Here is a 21,271-nt window from a genome sequence, read left to right as displayed (position 1 = left end):
TATACTCCTCAGTTGGTCATAATTTTCTGCTCTGTAGTTCAGCATGTAACCTTTTCTGAATGGAACATTCATAAACTTAGTCACTTCCCAAGTACCTCATGATCACTGTCACCAATCAGAGGCAGAAGAGTTACATCTTTAACTGAAACACCCTCTGATACTATAATCAAATCTAACACTCCATCTCAAATTCCTTCCATCACAAGCTGCTTAAGGAAGTTGTTCCACAACAGCTCAATAAATGCATTTTCATTCTTTTCATAAGATTCTACTTGCAACCCAATCAATATTTGGATAATTAAAGTCCCCATTTTTATGATTACTCTTTTTGCACTCATCTTCTCTATTTGGTGATGCATTTCTTTATCACTAGTAAATGATCGAGTCTATAACAACACCCAACTATGTAAGTGATCTTGTTAGATTCCACTTCAAACTCACTGCCACATGAAATACTGTTAGTAGTACTACAATCATAGGTCTCAATTCTAACTGGATTCAAGTCATCCATATAATCTGGAAACACTACATGAAATTCTTCAAGCCACCGCTCCAGACTTCCAATAAACAGGGTAATGGGCTTATGCTGAGTGATGATCTTACTGCAGTTGTTCTTTCATAGTAGTTTAAAAAGAGATGATTAAATTCTATGACTTTATGACTTTTATTATTATTATTTTTTTTATTTCTGCATTTCTTAAGTATTTTCTTCTTTAATGAGTCAACTATCTGTTCAGTTAGAACTTATAGCAATGGCTGAGTGATATTTGTTAAGCTAAACTTACTCTTTATTTAACAGTTGTCATGTTTCTGTCATTCTGTTATGGAGAATTTTCATGAATATTTATAAATTCCTGAGTAAATTAGGATTCTGCAATTAATTGAATCATTATTATCCCTCCCCCTTTTTTTTGAACTCCTAATAATTTAGTTAAATAGAAGGATTAGCAAATATTTTGCTGCACTTACTTAGGATAACTTTAGCCACAATTAGTTTTGTTTCTGAAGTGAGTTTTATTGCTTTTCTGATCTCATCAGATATTTCTTGATGTTAAGCTTAATTTGCAGCCATACACTTCACAACACTTTAACAACAATATACTCATTACTGCAAAACATTATGCTAAGAAATTAAGCTAAATTAAATATTTTTATTAATTTAAACATTATTACGAATGCACATTATTAGGAGATACATTCCCAACTTCATTTTCTGCTCTAAATGTAACGAACTCACATAAAAATGTTGAAAATATATAATAAAAAACTTAAATAAAATAATAAAAACAGACTACATAAAAACAAATGTTTAAAATATATATCAGTTTAATATGTATACAAATAATATTTCAATTAAATGCATAATAGAGAGGAAGTTATTAATGGCATGGGAATGAAGACAGAATTGGTGAAAGACAGACAATGAAGGTCCACTGTCTGATATACTATCTATAAAGAAATCCAAGTGACTTGTTTGCACTCATATGAAATTTCTTTATTAAATGCTCACCATGTGCTTTTATTTGTCACAATAAAATTTTCTGTTAAGTAACATGGTTTCCATGTTATGCAGTACTACGCTCACATAATTCTTATTTGTCTGGCATCCTTCATTGTTTACAATTAATATAACGTGTGAACTAATGGCTAATTTCATAGATGTTAACAGAGATCAATACTGGTTTTAGGGTTAAGCAACCACAGATATCATTTGAAGCACTGGGCTTATGCTCTCATGATATATGCCACAATTAAAAAAAACCCTCCAATTTACTAGCTGATTATTACTGTCCTGAAGCATTTTGGTAAGCAACAAAAGAACAAAAAGTGTGGGTGAGCAGGAGATAAAATAGCTTTGAGAGAGTGGAATCACAAAAATACTTCTTGTCTGAGGCACTATTTGGTCTAAGACTAGTTCTGCTATGTGCATGGGGGAAAGAAAAGGCAGAACTAAGTCCAGTTTCTGATTCAAAAATAGATCTTAGGCTAACTTAGCAGAGTATAAATGTGCACTAAACATGAGTTTATTCCTGTATTCTATTTATTACAGAAAAAATCTGTAATGGGATGAGGAGAAGATGTATATTTAAAAACATTTTGGCCCAAAACTAACAAGCCATCAATCAGTGTAGGAAATGGTTTATACAATAGAATGTTAACAATGGATTATTTAAAACAATGTTAGGCATGTGTACATATGTGACAACATTGATATATGATTGTAGTATATAAGAAAATAATGATGACTAAGGAGAATGAGACGTTCTCACATTTTTGGTAAAGACATATAATCATTCCAATTTAGTGATTTCTTTGAACAAATGTTCATATTTAAAGTAATAATGGTGAAGTAATCAAGTTACTGACCAGAGCTAAGCCAGACTTTTTAGGTTTATTATAAGTGATGTTAAGATTTATGCTCATGTATTATTCCCCCCCCCCCTACAGAATGACCAGTTTCTCCAAAATAAAGATTACAATCAGAGAGACATAGATAAACACCTGGAAGGGTAGGAGGAGGCCACCTGTCCTTGGAAGAAGGTAGCCAAGATGAGTTTACTGAATGGGAAAAATGTCAGTATTAAGTTATATTTCTTCAAGATCCTTGAAACAGGTTTAGAAATGCTGGAGATGTAAGGAATTGGAATTCTTCATACTGTTTCTTAATTTTTGGGAGTTACTGTATAGGAATCACAGATCTATTGTATTTGTCTTTTGGAGAACCCATTTTTAGCATAATGTTTTGAATGTTATGAATTTTTAGCTGGAGATTCTCATTGTTGAAACAAACAACATATGTACAGTTCAGTAGATTTTTATAATGCCTATGTTCTGAAAAGGCTGATGAGCTGAATTATGCAGTAGGTATCAGCCAGTTAAGGTTGGGTAATAGTATAAATAACAAGAGAAAGCAAAATGTCCAAATAAGGCAGAGTTTACCATCTTTTTTTTAACTTCCATGGTGAATTTTAGATGAGGACTTAGACTATCGTTCCTAAGAACATAAGGAGTGTACCTTTGGGATGAAGCCAAACTGCAAATGTATCATCAATATATCACACAGAGAAGGATGGTTAGGGTAGTATCAAAGAAAATAAGGTTTTCTCAAAATGTTCCAGGTAGAAATTAGCCAACGCAATAGAGAACTTGGACTGTCCACTGGAGTTCCTTCTATTTGTTTGAAGAGTTTATTTTCATAACTAAGGTAGCTGAAGTGAATTATGAAGTCAAATAGTTTTTACTGTCAGAAAGAAAGATCTGTGATATCAGCTGAAGAGAAGAATCAGGGAACACTGGTAAATAATGATTCCATATCTAGACTGATCATATCAGCAGCTTGAAGTGGATGACTACCAATTTTAGTTAAAAAATTTGATGAAATTTTGATAAATGAATGAGAATTTCCAGTATGTGAACTTAATAGTTAAGTTATAAATTTAAATGGATATTTGGCTAATTTCTACCTGGAACATTCTGAGGAAACCTTATTCTCTTCAATACAACCCCACCCATCCTTCTGGTTGCAACATATTTATGATATATTCACAATCTGACCTCATCCCAAAGATACACTCCCTATATTTCTAGAAAAGTTATATGAATCTAAATCAGCATGTTAAAAATATTTATTTATTACACTGACACAGATGTCAGTGTGGAAGACTGTTCCACAGTATAACAGTAACAAGGATGAAGGAGGAGATGAAGAAACTTGTTCTGTGGGTTTCAAGGTGCACTGTGAAGGGATGTTGAGCAGAAGATGCTCATGTTCCAACGAGCTTAGTACTAAGTGGGGGAATTATTGATGCTATTTCAGGTGAACATTTTCCATGGAAATATTTGTAAAATACACAAAGTACAGAGACCAATCGTCTGTGCAAAAGTGGGGGGGGGGATTAGTTGGTAAGAGATGGATCATTAATAAGTCTGATTGCTCTCCTCTGTATTGAGTCAAGCATTTTGAGGGCCTCACCCCCACATGTGAGACTATGGATGTGATCTGTTAATGCCAAGAAAGAATACGCATGTAAGGCCCAAGATGAGAAATTTAATCATGAGTGGTGAGATGAGTATCATCACAAAGCAAAGGGAAGCAGAGTGAAATCTTTCTTATAAAAATAAGAGAGCTATGTTTTGATAGCCATGAAGTTCAAGAATGTCAATCCACTGGAGAATGAAAAGGAAATAGAATCATATTGGTGATTATATCAATTGGTAGATGACTTTCTCAATTGTTTCTGAGAGGAATATGGTGAAGGTAATAGGATGATAGTTTGTTGCTGACCTCTCAGACTTTTTTGGGGGGGGATGGGGATGGGCTGAATATAGGTTTGCTACTGTAATGTCAGGTGGATGTTGAATAAGAATAATGGGTTGTAAAGATGACACAGGATGACTTAATCCTGACGTGCAAATTTTGAGCACAATTAAGAGGATACCATCTGACCCAAGAGACCAGTTGGTGTACAATGACCTGTTCTGGTATAGTGGGAATTGATTTTTCTTGGTTGTTTACACAAGAGCTGAAGAATGCAGAAGGTGAGTCCTATCTTTAGGTAATGTTACAAAGAGTGGATGTGCAAGAGAGGTAGAAAAGCAGAAATTCACTCAATAGCTTTGGTGAGGTACCAGATGGGTTAACTGCTGATTGAGTAGGGCAAGAGAATTTTTTGCATTTGATGTTTTCAAAGACCAGTTTATTAATGTTTTTAATAGATGTTACAGGCTGAATTTGAAGCTGGGGTTTTTTGTCACTTTTAAGGAATAAAAAATTCTTTTAATTCAAACACACACATGCTGATTTGATTAATTTATTTCTCAAATGGCTAAATATAGAAGAAACTGATCCATCCACAGCAGTATATTTTCAATTTCAGTTACTTCTGAATCTACTTTTAAATATATCCACAGTATTTCATATTGGAATTTCAAATTTTAACATCATCAGTTTTTTTATATTTAGTTATTTGCATTTCCTGTTTACCTGTACATGTAAGGTATTCAAGTTCTAATTTCAGTCATCATCATCAGTTAACTTGTTTTCTATGTACTCTCTTCAGGTGAAAATGTATGCACATCTTTGTATTGAAAGATATCTGAGAGGAGACCTCCACATAGCCTTTAAAGGAATGCGGAGAACCGACCAGGGCTTCTGACCTAATGTCCAATCCTCACCTTCTCGTGGTGCACCCTGTTGGGTATCTACTTGGATACCGAACGAACGAGGATGGGCTGGCAATTTGGGATTTAGCCGACCAAATTGTATTCTTATTGGTTAAACCAAAATAAAAAATGATGGTACGACATGACAAAATTTCATGCCGGCTGGGGTGTCGCCCGGTTAAACAAGGCCCCCCGTTGTTTTAGCCAGGGAACCAGGGCAAACAGCGAAAAGTCAGCTACTGGAACAAATCTGAAAACAAACCCCCAACTCAACATCAGCAGAGTTAAAGATCGGTACTATCAACATAAGAAGCCTGAATGGCAAAGAAATGGAGCTAGCTGAGGAATTAGATAAGTACCAGATCGACATATAGATAGAGAGCAATAAATACAAAATGTTATATTCAGGCAATGACAATCAAGGAAAAGAAGGATTAGCCATAGTATTCAACACAAAATATGAGGCAAACCTTCTTGAATGGCAGTCAGTCTCAAGTAGAGTAATGTGGGCAAATATGAGAATGGGGAACTGGACAATGAGACATTTGTGCCTATGGTCCCACAGAAGGTTCTACTAAGGTAGAAGTAGAGGAATTTTTTGAGGCTTTAGAAAAAGCAACTGACACAATGAAAAAGGAAAAGTTGGTCCTTGTTGGGGATCTAAATAGTAGAGTAGGAAATAATTGTGAGACACCAAAATATTTTGGGAAATTTGGAGAAAAGACAAAACTAATAATAATGGCAAATATCTGTTGGATTTCTGCTCAGGACATGGACTGGTTATTACTAACACCATGTTCCAACATAAAAATGTGCACAAATTCACATGGAGAGAAGAGGCAAGGAATAAGAAAAATCACATTGACTATGTTATTGCTGATAGTGATATTTTCTCCCTGGTGCAGGACACCAGAGTGCAGAGGATTTGAAATTGGAAGTGATCACTATTTAGTCTTGAGCAGGATAAAATTGAATTTCATATTGAAAAGAATAACGTGTAAGAAAGTTTTAAAGCGAATAAAAGTTCAGCAGCTCTCAGATGTGAACTGTGGACTAAAATACACAAAGATTATTGAAGAAAAAAATGAAAGAATTTGAGAACAGGAATCAAACCTTGGAGATTCAGTTGCAAACTCTGAAGAAAGCATTGATTGATTCTGCCAGAGAGGCAGGTGGTGAGGTTGTCTGCAAGGATAAAAAAATCAGAACTCCCTGGTGGACACAGGAAGTTAAAGAGGCAGTGAAGGAAAAGAAGAAAGCATATCAAAAGTTCCTGGCAAATAAATCAGCTTGTGCTCTTAGAGAATACAGAGACAAATGCAAGAATGCTAAACACTGTGTAAAACTAGCTAAAAAAAAGTCATGGGAGGACTTCGGCAAGAATATAGAAAATAAATATCAAGAAGGTGGGAAAATATTCTGGAGGTTGTTGAAGAAGCTTAGGAATGGAGGAAAGAGGGCTGTAAAAGGAGTTAGAGATGATAAAGGTGACATGAAAATGTGAGAAAAAGATATCCTTGAAGTATGGAGTAATTACTTTGAAAAACTGCTAAATGAAACAAGCAGTGATGACAGCACAGTGGTAAAAAACACTCTACAGGCATGCAATCAGGAATACATATCCATACTTGAAATAGAATAAGCCATCAAAAGCTTGAAATGTGGAAAGGCAGCTGGAGTAGATGATATTCGGCCAGAAATGCTGAAGTATGGTGGTATAAGTGTCTTACAGTGGCTGTACTGCATAGTTCAGAAAGCATGGACAGAGAGACGAATTCCCAATGATTGGAGTAGAACTCTCATAGTACCCATATATAAAAATGGAAATAAAACTGAATGTGAGAATTACAGAGGTATTTCACTACTGAGTGTTCCTGGCAAGATCTATGCAACTATACTTGAGAAACGGTTGAGAAGAATTGTGGAAGAAAAGCTTGGTGAAGAACAAGCTGGATTCAGGCCAAATAGAGGCTGTGAGGATCAGATCTTCACTTTACAACAAATAGTCGAGAAAGCATGGGAATATAACAGAGATCTGTATTTAAGTTTTGTCGATCTGGAAAAGGCATATGACAAGGTGACAAGAGAGAAGCTATTCAATATACGCTTCAGTTATATGCTGTCAATGGGGCATTATATTAAGCAATACTTAGTCTTTATTTGAGTTGTAAGTCAGCAGTTAGAATTGAAGGTAGTACAGGAAGACAGTTTAATGTTAAATCTGGTGTGAGACAAGCATGTACATTATTCCCTCTGTTATTCATTATCTATATGGATCACATTATGAAGGAAAGTAGTATTAAACATGATATCAAAATTGGAGATGTTAATGTCAGCTCTTTACTTTATGCGGACGATGTTATACTTCTAAATAAATCTGCTACAAGTCTGCAAGATTCTCTGACTAAACTGAATAGCTGTTGTAATAGATATGGTATGAAGGACAGCAATAAAAAGACAAAGACAATGAAAATAGGCAGAATCACTGAAAATGTCAACTGTGTTGTGAATGGAGAACCTGTGGAACAAGTAAAACATTTCAGCTACTTAGGCACGATTTTTAGTGAAGATGGTAAATTAAATATAGAAATAGACAACAGAATCAGCAAAGCTGGTATCGTGGGAAGTCAATTGAATAAATTCATATGGAATAAGAGAGAAATTAGTCAGAACACTAAATTAGCTGTATACAAGACAGTGTTCAAACCAGTTTTAACTTATGGATCTGAGAGCTGGGTCAGAAGTAAAACACTTGACGAAAGACTAGAGACTGCAGATATGAGAGTCCTGAGAAAGATTATAGGCGTGAACAGATGGCATCAATAGCAATATCATATTAAAAACGAGGATATTAGGAAAGAACTTGACATTGTCAACATCCAGGAATGCGTTAGCAGAGCTAATCTCAGGTGGTATGGTCACTTAAACAGAATGGGCAAAGAAAGATTAGCAAAACAAGTGTTCTCTGCCAGGTTGGCAGCAAAACGACCCAGAGGAAGACCAAGATATAGGTGGAGTGATACAGTACAAAGTGCCTTAGACGATAGAAAAATAAGATCTGATAATGTTGGAGTCTTGACAAGTAACAGACTGATTTGGAGGAAAATTGTAGATAGGAAGTTAGTAATGATGTAATTTTTTTCATGTAGTACTATTATATCGTGTACCCCCCTCGAGGGTACATGGCAGGAATTTGATGATGATGATGAACAAAAACTAGCATTTAATTCTCCCTTTGATGACAACAATTTTTTCTACCTCTTAGGTAGAGAAAATTGTTGGTAGGAACCTTCAGTGGTGAAGCAAGTGCAAGGAAGTCTTGTTGCTAATTCTGAAAGTGCCCATGATGATCTATTTTAGAATGCCTCTCATTCATGGAGTTTATCATCATGTTTAGCATTAAAACCTATACTTCATTCTTATTCTGATCCACACTGTCTGAATAAATCATCTTACAGTTATCAATAATTTTAAAGTATCTCAGTTATTTTAATTTTCCCTGACTTCATATGATTGTTTCAATGTCTAGTATTCAATCAAACGTCTGATTCCCCCCCCCCCCCCCTGCAAAACAAAAACTTTCTGGAAGAAAAATTCTGTCACTCTGGATGAAACTAATTCATTTTGTGCTTCAGCTCTTTGTAATAATAATGTTCCTTAACAATCCTTATTAATACAACATTAGCTTTGGCTGCGATCTCAGATTAGCAGAGCCTTCATTTTTTAACAACTCAGTAGCATCATCTACTGATCTATTCATGGCAGCCATGATGACTGGATGTAACTTACTGGTGCATAAATAAATAATGATCTTGTTAAATGCTGTAAATGTTTGTGTTCTAAACATAAAAATAATACTACTTTAATAAGTGCCATTGCTACCAGGCTTTGGCAGGAAGAAATGGCCAGGATGTGAATGATATAAGAGCATTTCACAATTGAAGGTAAATTACCCAATCAAAGACAGGTGGCAGGAACTTCCCTTTCCCGCTCTTCAAACACAGACTAAAGATATAGCAGACCATGGAGATAGAAATAATCCTATCATTACGATAATTAAGTTCATAGCAATTCAGGCTACTTTACTTGGCTATTAACATGCCATTAGGCCTAATATGCACTGGAAAGTGGTGATACAAGATAGAATATTTTGCAGAAGTAAAGATCAGCCTTATAAGGACAAGATCAAGTCAATGAGATGTACATAAAATGAATTTTCCTTAAACATGAAAAATGCAAATGCTTTCCTAGTATTCACCTTAAAAAACTTGAAAAATTTTGTTGTTTATTTTAATATGCTAACCAATCTACACTCCATCTATTCATCACAATAAAAGGTATTTTCAGATGAAGAAGCAACAGTCAAATTTATGAAAAATTACACTGGATTTAATAAAATATTGTTTTAAAAAATACTGCTTACTTATGGCTCCTCGAATTTTGTAAATTTGGTTTACTATTGTGCAAAGCATTTGAAGAACAAAAATTCTGTGCCCTTAGTGCAACAGGCTTTAATACTGCATTCTGATCCTGAAAAGATAAATATTAAATAAATGAGAATGGACAAAATTCTTGCACATTTCAAAGACATGATGTTTAAGTAACAGAGAGCTTTTTTACCTTTTTCATTTGCAAACATCAAAATTCAGTTCAATAAATATACAATCTCATCAAATTTCACTATTGTTAAATTGAAATGGGAAGATGCTTTTTGCATTAACAGATAATACGCAATAACTACTCTACAATTTCTTCCCATTTACTTCATTAAATGCATTTTAGTAATACACATGACGTGCACGTGTGTGTGTGTGTAAATTAAATTTCTGACTTAAAATTTGCTAAGAGGAGGGAATGAAAATGTATTACCTGTCAAAGTATTTCAAAAACAGATTTAAATCACTAATTAAACATTCATATTTCCTTGTTACTACAGTAAAATGTAATATTTATTTTACAAATATTATATTCAAGTGTAGCATCTGTGAATGTTTAATTATAGAAACTCCATCTCGTTATACAAGAAAGATTTAAATCACTGGCATAAGTTTTGGATATTTGCATATAGCTTGTAACATTAGTTGAGAAAATTTGCCATTTCACCTATATTTCTTCATTATTTTCTAATATATGATCTCCAAAAGCAAACCAGACTTTCACTACAATGAATTTCCTTCATAAATAACACTGGAGCTAAAGGGCTTCTTCGGAAATTATGTGTAGTTTGTTACAGTGAGCTAGTTTGTTATAAGTGTTTGCCATAGCAAGAATCAACTGCTCCTATATGCTGACTAACACAATTACTAGTTCATTACTAGTTTCTTATTCTTTCCTTTCCTATTCTATTATTAGTTTTAAACCTTTAATGTGAATTTCTCACATTAAAGGTTTTAACCTATGGTACATTAGGAGAAGTTGGATAATCCAGAACCTCACTCTGGAGATACAGAACTTTTTCATGCTAATGCAGGTAGAAACTCTTTAGTTCCAGTGCTGTTTATGAAGGAAATTAATTGCAACAAACTATCCACTATAAGAAACTATTTCTGTAGTCCCTAAAGATTTGTTGTAGTGAAAGCCAGGTTTGCTTCTTGAGATCACATATCAGAAAATTATGATGAAATAGAATTTTCAAAGGCATTCAAAGCAAATGTTTCTCATAAGTGAATTACAACGTCTTATTCAGATATTGCCAATGAAATAAGATGTTCATAAAACAGTAAGTTTTCTCAACTAATCAACTGATATTGCCAGCTTTATGCAAAAATCCTAAACTTACATTAATGGTCATCACTGATGTCCACAGTGGATTTGAACATGCAGCCTGTTGGAGAGACAGGAGGGATGCTATCCACTTAACCATCCTAGTTATCAGAAAAAAAAATTTGTTTATAAATTGATGCAAAAAATTCTACTCCAGTCATCATCTTGGCAGACTTCTTCCTGGCCTTCTGAATTATGTAGTAGTGTAGCCATACATTTTTATACCTCCATATTTAAGCATTTGTGATCAAATCATCTACTTCAGATACCTTTCCAGACTTCGCATTTTTGATGGCCTTTCTTATATTTCCAGTAGTGAATTATGCTAAAGATTGCATTTCATCCTTAAATAGTTTCTATCAAGGTTCTGTCACTGGCTACTTCATTTATTAAATTAAAGTAATTAGACAAGCATGAGATTCTTCAGTTTTTATACCACCTTGATGAAAACTGATTTTTATGACCCCACCCAAAAAAAAGTTTCTAAGATTTCTTAGTGGCCTGCAAAATTTTCCTTCAAGATTCCTGTGGCTGTTGTTTAGCTTTGTTCATAATTAACTTACCTACAATTTTCTCCATATTCTTTTAAAGTATAAGCTGATATCTTCTCTTCTACTTCAACCTTCTGGTTCTGTCCACTGCTGGACGAAGGTCTCCCCCATGATTTTCCAGATCACTCTGTATTCTGCCTCCCCATCCATCTCATTCCTGCAATTTGTTCCAGTTCATCTCTCCACCTTCTTCTCGGTCTTCCACTTTGTCTTGCTCCATCCATTGGTCTACACTCCGTTGTTTTTCTAGTCCATCTCCCATCACGGTATCTGGCAATATGGCCCATCAACTTAGCCTTTTTAATGTATTTTACAATATCCATGACACCTGTTTGAGATCTTATCCAGATATTTGTCTTCCTATCTCTTAATGTTCTTTTTAGCATACTTCTTTCCATGCGATGTTGTGTTGTTCTCAGCTTTTTTTGTTTAGGGCTTCTGTTAAAGTCCATGTTTCTCCTCCATATAGGTTAGGACAGGAAGTAGGCAATAGTCGAAAGCTTTTCTTTTTAGACTCATAGGGATGCCACTTCTGAATGTGTCTCTCATTTTCCCATAAGTCATCCATCCAAGGTGAATTTTTCGTTCAATCTCTTTTCTTTGACACTCCTCAAAGGATAACAATTGGCCCAAATATACATATGAAGTAACTTGTTCTATTTCATGGTTTTCAACTTTGATAGTTTTATGGTTTATGTATTTAATCATCATTCTTTTTGTTTTTTCTCTATTTATTTTTAATCTAATTTCTCTGGAGGCTTTATTTAGCTGGTTTAGCCTTTCTTCCAGATCTTCAAGATATAATAGCCAGAAAAACTTTCTGTACAATTTCTTCCTTTCATAAACTGCTTAAACTTCCTGCATACACAATGGAGTTCCAAATTTTCTAAGGCATTCAGCAATGTCTTATTCAGATATTGCCACTGATTCACTCAAGTTTAGTTCTTGTTTCTGAGCTCTTTCAATTTTTTTCACAATCTTATGCCTGCCTGGTTAGCTGAGTGGATACACTAACCGTGTGTTGAAGATTAAGTGCTGTGAAGAATTCATGTTAGAGGTTTAATGCTTCCAATATTTCATCTCAGTCACAGAGACATCTTAAGGGATTACAAAATACTTTTTTGTAACAACACACACAAATACAATACAACAGTGAATGAAACTAAAGTTTTATCTAGGTGGTGCGCTATCTATGGGTGTAGGTGGCCTAGGATGTAAAGAGGGATCTCCGGTAATGCTTCCCAAATTTTGGGAAGTTTTATGCAATTGTATTTATTTAAATTAGGTTGATTCCTGAGTGCAGATTCAAAGAACAGTCTTTCTTTTTTGAATTTACTATGGTGGAGCATGGTGGTTTTTTCCCAGGAGATCCTGTGGGTTGTATCCAAAAGATGGTCTGCAAGGCCAGATTGACCATAATCATGATTGCAGATGTATGACTTGTGTTCTTCTAATCGGATGGTTGCTGATTCGGCTTACTTCAGACAGACAGGCAGATCAGCAACCATCCGATTTGAAGAATACAAATCACACATCTGCAATCATGATTATGGTCAATCTGGCCTTTCAGACCATGTTTTGGATACAACCCACAGGATCTCCTGAAAAAAAAAAATCACCATGCTCCATCATAGTAAATTCAAAAAAGAAAGAATGTTCTTTGAATCTGCATCTGCACTCAGGAATCAACCTAATTTAAACAAATACAGTTGCATAAAACTTCCCAAAATTTACAAAACATTAATTATCATAGATCCCTCTTTACATGGCCTGCAAACGCCCATAGAGTGTGCACCACCGAGATAGGACTTTGTATTGTATTCATGTGTGTTGTTACACAAAGTATTTTGTAATCCCTGAAGATGCCGCTGTGACTGAGACGAAATATTGGAAGAATTAAAATTATTTTAATCCTTTCTCAGTGCAGATAATATTCCATTAAACCTCCAACATGGATACACCAATCCATGCTTGGGTTAGAATCCAAGCATGGGCATAGATCTTTGTGATTGTCTGTGAAAATATTAGTGGTGGTGGGCAGAAGATGGTGTTGGTGTAGATGATGGTAGTTGTGGTTGCTGCAGTTGATGGATGGAGTAATGGAGACATAGAGTTGTAGAATGGGTGCGTTCCCTTGATAATAATAATAATAATTATTATTATTATTCCACATATTTGAGTAAGTAATGTTCATATCTGTTTGATTCATTTCAGAGATTTTGTATTATCCCCCCCCCCCCATCATGATAATTTTTTTTAAATAGACAGTTTTTTTTTGCTTGGCATCTTTTTTTATTGTTTTAATCTTATATCCAAGCACATGAGCAAACAAAGTTTTCATGTGAAGTATCTTCAGAACTAGACTACTTGTATGTAGAGACTTAAATTCACATCAATTGCCTTAGTATCTCACATAATGAAAAGTATACTTCCTAGCTCCCACTGATGAGACCTCAATAAAGGTCAAAACTAGTCTGGGTAGTGCCCCCTTCCCATAATGCATAGAATAACACATCCAAAGGAAATTTGTACCTTGCATTATCAACTTCAAATCGGCCATCTCCAGTGAGAAAGCAGCAATATTTCGAGCAGACATTTGCATAGTTCAGGAGTTTTTATGAATTCTTGATGACAAAATGGCCAAATGAATGCAGGCTGAGCTCAAGAGGTCAGCAGCCACCCCATACATTGATGACAGACTACAGACCCAAACTTTATAATTCAGAAACTGCTCAGATTTAACCCAGAAAGTAGCTGAAGAACATGATTCGTTTCATGAAGTAAGTTAGAAGGAAAAAAACAATGCAAGGCATCAACATTTATCAAAACTGCAACTCCCATGGAAGTAGAAACAAACCACTATAGTTTTTTTAGTTATTCTGCAAGCTAAGGAACAACAAACAGTAGTGAACACAGCCCTTGAAAGCCATAAAATAGATTTTATAAAAGCAAGTACCACAGACAAGGTGGTGGATGATCCAAAACAAATGTTTATGAATAATATTCAAATGCACCACAATTTTTAAGAAACATATGGCTTCCGAGAAGACTGTCTCCCAAAGATCAAACTTTCCTATGTGAAGCAGTTGCAAAATTCTTTGTAAATGTCACTATTCACCCTAACCCATTAATCCACCAAGTGGTGGACTGCATTGGCCATAATCCTGGAAAACGCAAATGTCTCAAAACCATATGCTTTTCAGTAAGTTTTAAACTCACTGCCAGAAGCACAAAATGCTAAATGACATCCCAGGTCTACTGTGGTCCACAACATACAAATATCTTGAGACAAAAATCTCCAAAAGCTGCACTAAACAGGGGAAGATTTTTTTTTAAACAAAACAAAAACTAATTGCAAATAGCCAACATTGGGCCAAGTGCTTAATAAACACCCTTAATCCAACAATTTCTTTGCAGATTCAACAAAGGGATAAGGGACCACAGGTCCAATTAATCTATCATGCCAGAACAGTTATCCATTACCTCGGTATCTAGGAGTGAGGGAGAGTTATGAGAATTATAGAAGAGGAGAGAATAGAAACAGTAGAAGAGAGGAAATGAGAGGGAGGTATGAGAATGATAGAAGAGGAGAGAATAGAAACAGTAGAAGAGAGGAAATGAGAGGGAGGTATGAGAATGATAGAAGAGGAGCAGTGGAAGAGAGTTATGGGAACGATAGAAGAGGAAAGAATGGAAACAGAGAGAAAGAGAATGAGAAGAATGAGAGGAAGTGCTGGAACCAGGGATGGAGTGATGCTAGGACTGCAGCAGCCAAGTAGGGGAACACAGAGTGAAAGAGTTAGAGGAGAGAGAGTGATGCAGGTGAGCAATCAAGGAACAGAGTGGTAAGAGCTGTGATGTATGGAGACTTAATGATCTGTGGTGTGCAAGATAGGATGCCAGACGAGTGTTTGCCTGGAAGAACGATCAAAGTGTGACAATTAAGAGGGGGTAAAAGGGTGGATGAGATGATTATAATGGTGAGCACGAATGACTTGAGAGGGAATGTAAATTGGGTGGCGAGAGATCTGAGATTCTTGCTTGAGGTTGTACGAAAGAAAATGCAGAGAGGAACATATGTGGAATTATAAGGCAGGTGATTATAACAGTCTTAGATATCAACTTGGGACAGTTCCATGGAGGGAGGAATTGGAATTTTGAGATATTATTAGTGCTTGGGAAATTGTGAAGGAATATTTGTTAGCAGCAATAGTAAGCTGCATTCCACAAGCGAGGAGGACAAGTGTCATTCACTTTACACGATTTGATGTAAAGTGGATGACAAACAATATCAAATAGAAACTGCAGGTGAAAAAGCAATTATGCAAGATATATAAGGAGAGAGGTGGAGAGCAGATGCATGAAAAATATGACTCAGGCCAGGAGAGTGACTAGTATGGTGAAGAAGGCCAAACTGAAATATGAGACGACATCGGCATTAAGATCCAAAGAAAATCATATTGAATTTTTTAGCTATGTGTCCAGTAGGAGGAGAAATGTTTGTGGAAAAATGACATTCTTCTTCTTCTGCAGCTTCTCCCACTTAGGTGGGGTCATTGTTGATGATAAATCTCCTCCACATCCTCCTGTATTGGGCTGTCACCACATCCAAGTTCTTCATCCTCAAGTTCTCTTCTACCAGCTCCCTCCATCTCTTCTTTGGCCACCCACCCTTCCTCCTTCCTTGCACATCCATCTGCATGACCCTTCTTCCCACATATTCGTCCTCCCTCCTCATCACATGACCAAACCATCTCAACCTTACCTCCTGTATCTTCGCTCCTAAGTTCGTAACTTTCACTGTTCCCCTCACATAGTCATTTCTCAGACGATCCTTTCTGGTCACACCGCACATCCACCTAAGCATTCTCATCTCTACTATTTCCATCCTGCTGATGTTATTTTTCCTCAGGGCTACAGTTTCTATAGCATACGTCATAGCTAACCTCACTACTGTCCTATAGATTTTGCCTTTCAGATTGATCGGCACCCTCTTATCACATAACACTCCAGCCATCTCTCTCTCTCTCCAGTTCCTCCAACCCACTTGTATCCTGCATCCTACTTCCTTCTCAGCTCCTCCATCTTCTTCCACTATTGAACCTAAGTATCTAAAGTCCCTCACCTTCCTGATGCCATTTCCTTCCAGCTCCAGATCTATCTCCTGGCCGCTGCCCACTGTGCAACACATATACTCTGTCTTACATACTTCTCTCTTCCAGTACTTTCCTTCATCTTTCCAGTTTAGCTGCCACGTCTTCTCTTGAATCTGCACACAGCAAGGTGTCATCTGCATACAACATTGTCCAAGGCGCATTTTCTCTCACCTCCTCCGTCACCATCTCCATCACAATGTTAAACAGAAACAGACTTAATGCTGCTGACCCTTGATGCAAGCCAACTGTTACTTGAAAACTTTCTGTCTGTCCTAGACAGGTCCGAACACTTGTCTTCACATTTCTGTACATCTCCAACACCAACCTGACATATTTTTCCGGAACCTTCTTCTCCTTCAGACACCTCCAGACTTCTTGATTTGGCACTCTATCGTATGCTTTCTTCAGATCAATAAATGTCAGATGTAGCTCCCGTTGTTTCTCTCGAAACTTTTCCATCATCTGCCGTAACCCAAAGATAGCATCTGTTGTTGATCTACCAGACATGAAGCCAAATTGTTCCATTGCAATCTCCACCTCCTTCCTCAATCTTCCATCAAGAACCCTTTCTAGGATTTTCATTGTGTGGGACATCAACTTTATTGCTCTGTAATTTTTACAGTCTTATGCATCCCCTTTACCCTTGTAGATGGGGACAAGAGTACTCTCCCTCCATTCCTCGGGTATATTTTCCTGTTGGCAAACTTTCATGAACAGGTCCCACACCAGTCAATTCCCTCTTCCCCCAGTGCCTTCCATGCCTCCATTGGAATCTTGTCGGGGTCCACCGATTTTCCATTCCTCATCCTCTTCATGGCCTCCGTCACTTCCACTCTACTGATGTTCTGCCCTTCTTCTCTGTGAGTCCTTGCATTTTTCTCATTCAAAAGTCCCTCAAAGTATATTCTCCATCTGTTTCTTATGTCCACATCCCTCCATAATACTCTTCCTTCAGCGTCTTTGATTTGCCTCACATGTAAGATCTCCTTTACTGCTTTATTTCTACATTTCGCTAGTTGGTAAATTTTTCTCTGTCCTTCCTTTGTTTCTAATTGATCATACAGATCTTGATATGCTATGGCCTTCATCTGTGCCACAACTCTCTTGGCTTCTTGCTTTCTCTCTCGGTCCTCTTCCACTCTTGACTCATCCCACCTGCTTGGCCTTCCTCTTAGCTGTCACTGCCACTTGTACATTATTATTCCACCACCAACCCTCCTTCTGCTGTCTAATCTTTCCAGATGTCTCACCAAGCACCTCGATTGCACAGCTCAGGATTACTTTTGAATTATGTTTCCACCAATCTTGTACACTTTGCAGTCCATCCGAAATCCTCTCTAACACCCTCTCCCTAAAACGATTCCTCACACTCTCTTCTTTTAAGCGAAACCACTTACCTGTCTTCATCCCATGGCTTCCAGAGGTTCTTATCTTCGATCTTATTTTAAAGTCTGTGCACCACAGTTGGTGTTGCTGTGCCACTTGATCTGTTGGAATTACTTTACAATTTGTCACAACCTTAAGATGTTTTCTTTTAGTCAAAATGTAGTCAATTTGGCAACTGTTGTTCCACTCCTAAATGTTATCAAATGTTCTTCCCTCTTGTAGAAAAACGAGTTCACAATTGCCAGATCAAACGCTACTGCAAAGTCCACAACCCTCTCTCCTTCCTAGTTCATCATTTCCACTCCATGACCACCATTCACCCTTTCACAGGCTCTATTCTGTCTCCCTATGTGTCCGTTCAAGTCTCCTCCGACAATCACCATCTCGTTTTCTTCCATTTCCCTCATTTCTTCATCTTAACACGTTCCAGAACTAATCTTTCTCCTATGCTGTACAGCCAACTTGCAGGGCATATACACATAATATGACCACCCGCTCTTCTCCAAGACCCAATCTCATTCACATGATCCTGTTGTTCCTTCTAACCACTTCCAGTAATCAACATGGATTTGTTAAGGGATACTCTTGCTTTAGTAATATGATTGCCTTTTATAGTAAAGTGCAAGAACAGTTGATGAGGGAAAGGCATTTGATAAGGTATGATAAGCATGATAAGCTGATACTTAAGTTGCAGCACATGGGTTTAGATGTCGGGTTAGTCAACTGGAATCAAGATTGGCTGTCTGGTAGGTATCAGAGAGTTGTGTATGGTGTGGCATTATCATGGAGGCAAAAGGTTACAAGTGGAGTTCCACTGTGCTCAGTACTGGAACCTGTATTGTTTAACCTTTATATCAATGACATTGTCAGTGGATTGCAGGGGGATATTCAGTTGTTTGCAGAATATGTGAAGCTGGGAAGAGTTATTAGTAATAGTGCAGATATGACAGTCCTTCAAGAGGATTTCATTAAACTAGATAGATGGGCAAATGAATGGGAGATATCAGTTTAATGCAGCAAAATGTAAAGTCTTGATGTTTGGGATACATCGATGGGAGGCTGGATACTCGATTGGAGGAGATGACTGAACCCAGAGGTTACCCAGAGGATTGTTGCAATACTCAGAATGATGCTGACCTGCAGAGATAAAATCGTTATCATTCCGTTGTATAAGACTCTAATCACACCACACTTGGACTATTGTTCTCAAATTTGGTCCCCAGGATTTGAAGCGGATAAATTAACTGTGGAAAGGGTACTGATGCAGATATCAAAGATGGTTTCAGGACTGTACAATGTTAGTTATGAGGATTGGCTGAAAGACTGTGGATTGCAGAGTTTGGTGGATAGAAGGAGAGGTGATATGATTGAGACTTTTAAACTACTGAGAGGCAGTTACAGGGTGGACACTGGGGAGTTCTTTCGCATGGTGGAACAGCGGGAAGAAGCGATGACAAGGGGCCATCCCTGGAAGTTATGAAAGGAAGCTGTGAGCAAGAGGGTGAGAAGTGGTATCTTTGCATGGAGGATTGTTGAACCGTGGAATGCATTGCCTGATAGAGTGGTGAGAGCAAGAACAGTCAATGAGTTCAAGGAGTGGTATGATAGACTTTGTGTTTCCTAGAAAGGTCCTCCCACAATGAGTCTCTTGACTCCATGGAGACCTGAATAATAATAATACTTCATAAGGTGCAAAAACCAATTTCAATGTAATGCATATTTTTAAAAGTAATTTTATTTTACTTTATTTTTTTTATGTCTTGAAATAAGTTAACATCACATTTGAGATTTTCTCCATTAAGATTTCATAAATACTAGTTTCACAAGAAAACTACAAAGGAACAGTGAAGCAGACATCTATGCATATTAATAAAATAGTAAAAATGTTCCCACCAATGCAGAAGTGGCGATGTGATGTGATATACAATCAAGCAAGTTCCTGCCTAATGCACAATGTGTGTGTGTGTACACACACATGCCAGAGAACATAAATACATTTACAGAAACCTAAGAACAGATCAAATTAGAAGCCTAATAAATAATACATCATTTTGGAATAAAATCTGTAGTTGGGTAAAAATTCTTAGCACCCCATGAAATAAATGAAAATAGAGAAATAACCACAATCTTCACCAAGAGATTGCCAAAACAGTTCTACAGGCCCACAGTCATATCTAGAAGCTCTTCGGTGGACTCGCCAACAGCAACAACATCACTTTCTGATGTCAGTCAGCCATCCTCTTTTCCATCCAAAAAAAAAATAAAATAATAAAATAAAATAAATTCACATTTTAAATCTGTAGATGCTGAATGGTCACTCCTGTATCTCACCAGGTTTTTTGAGTGAAGCCTTCTGCTAGAAGTGGTAGGGTCACAGATTCCCTTTCCACACAGAGTTAGTAGGGCAATCACAAACATCCATGTCCATGGTGGGATTTCAACCCATAGCCTCTTAGCTGGAGAGCAGATACACTAACCACTCGGCCAACCAGGCTGTCAAAGAAGTGTGCCGTCTAACATAGTAATGGAAGATGGAGTGGGATATATATTATTTTATAAATACAAAAACTTTTGAGTAGTGACAAATGTAAGAAATTCTAAACAGCTCAGTTTGTAATATATATATTAATAAGCCATGATTAAGAACATTTTAACATCAATTCTGTATTACATCTAATGCATACAAACTTATCCATGCCAATAGTTTATAATCCAATCCCATATTCTCCAATTTATGCAACAGTATTCCAAGCTGTATTCTATCAAAAGCCATAGCAAAATCCAAAATTATCATGGTGTATCCATTCCCCTTCTCTAACTCAGTGGTAACATTATTACAGAATGTGAGCAAGTTACTAAAACATGTCTTCCCTTATAAACCCATTCTGTTCATTGCGAAGTAAAGATTCTCTGTCAACCCACTTCTGAATATAAACACTAAACAACTTTTCCAAAATCTTGACCACCACTCCTGAAATACTGATAGGTTGATAGTTAGATATATCAGTCTTTGTATCACCTTTGTGCAAACACTGAAGAAATACCATCTCAGCATTATACAGCAGATTACAAATATACAATACAGCTGCATTACATCGTGACCTTCGTTAAAAAAGTTTCAACAAAACAAATCAAATTATATATAATCGTAATTATTAATACTTTAATAATTATACTTATGTGTAAATATTATATAATAAATCAATCTACACACACACACACACACACACGGATCAATCATTAAAGATGATA

At 36.5% G+C, this 21,271-nt stretch overlaps 1 protein-coding gene across 4 annotated transcripts in view; it reads right to left on the bottom strand.

Annotated features, from left to right (window-relative positions):
• Positions 1 to 21,271, bottom strand: part of LOC150109062 (CCR4-NOT transcription complex subunit 3-like) — a 436,445-nt gene that overhangs the window by 155,710 nt on the left and 259,464 nt on the right. For all 4 annotated transcript variants that reach the window (XM_090405199.1, XM_090405207.1, XM_090405214.1 and 1 more), the window contains one exon: positions 9,587 to 9,693. In XM_090405199.1, coding sequence (XP_090261325.1) covers positions 9,587 to 9,693 — 107 coding nt within the window. The remainder of the gene's footprint in view (positions 1 to 9,586; positions 9,694 to 21,271) is intronic.

The sequence above is a fragment of the Typopeltis vanoorti genome, chromosome 2 (genome assembly GCF_054136105.1).
Source record: "Typopeltis vanoorti isolate ZY-2024b chromosome 2, IOZ_Tvanoo_1.0, whole genome shotgun sequence".
NCBI lineage: Eukaryota > Metazoa > Arthropoda > Arachnida > Uropygi > Thelyphonidae > Typopeltis > Typopeltis vanoorti.
The sequence above is the reverse complement of the archived record's forward strand: the minus strand, read 5'-3'. Positions and strand labels throughout refer to the sequence as shown.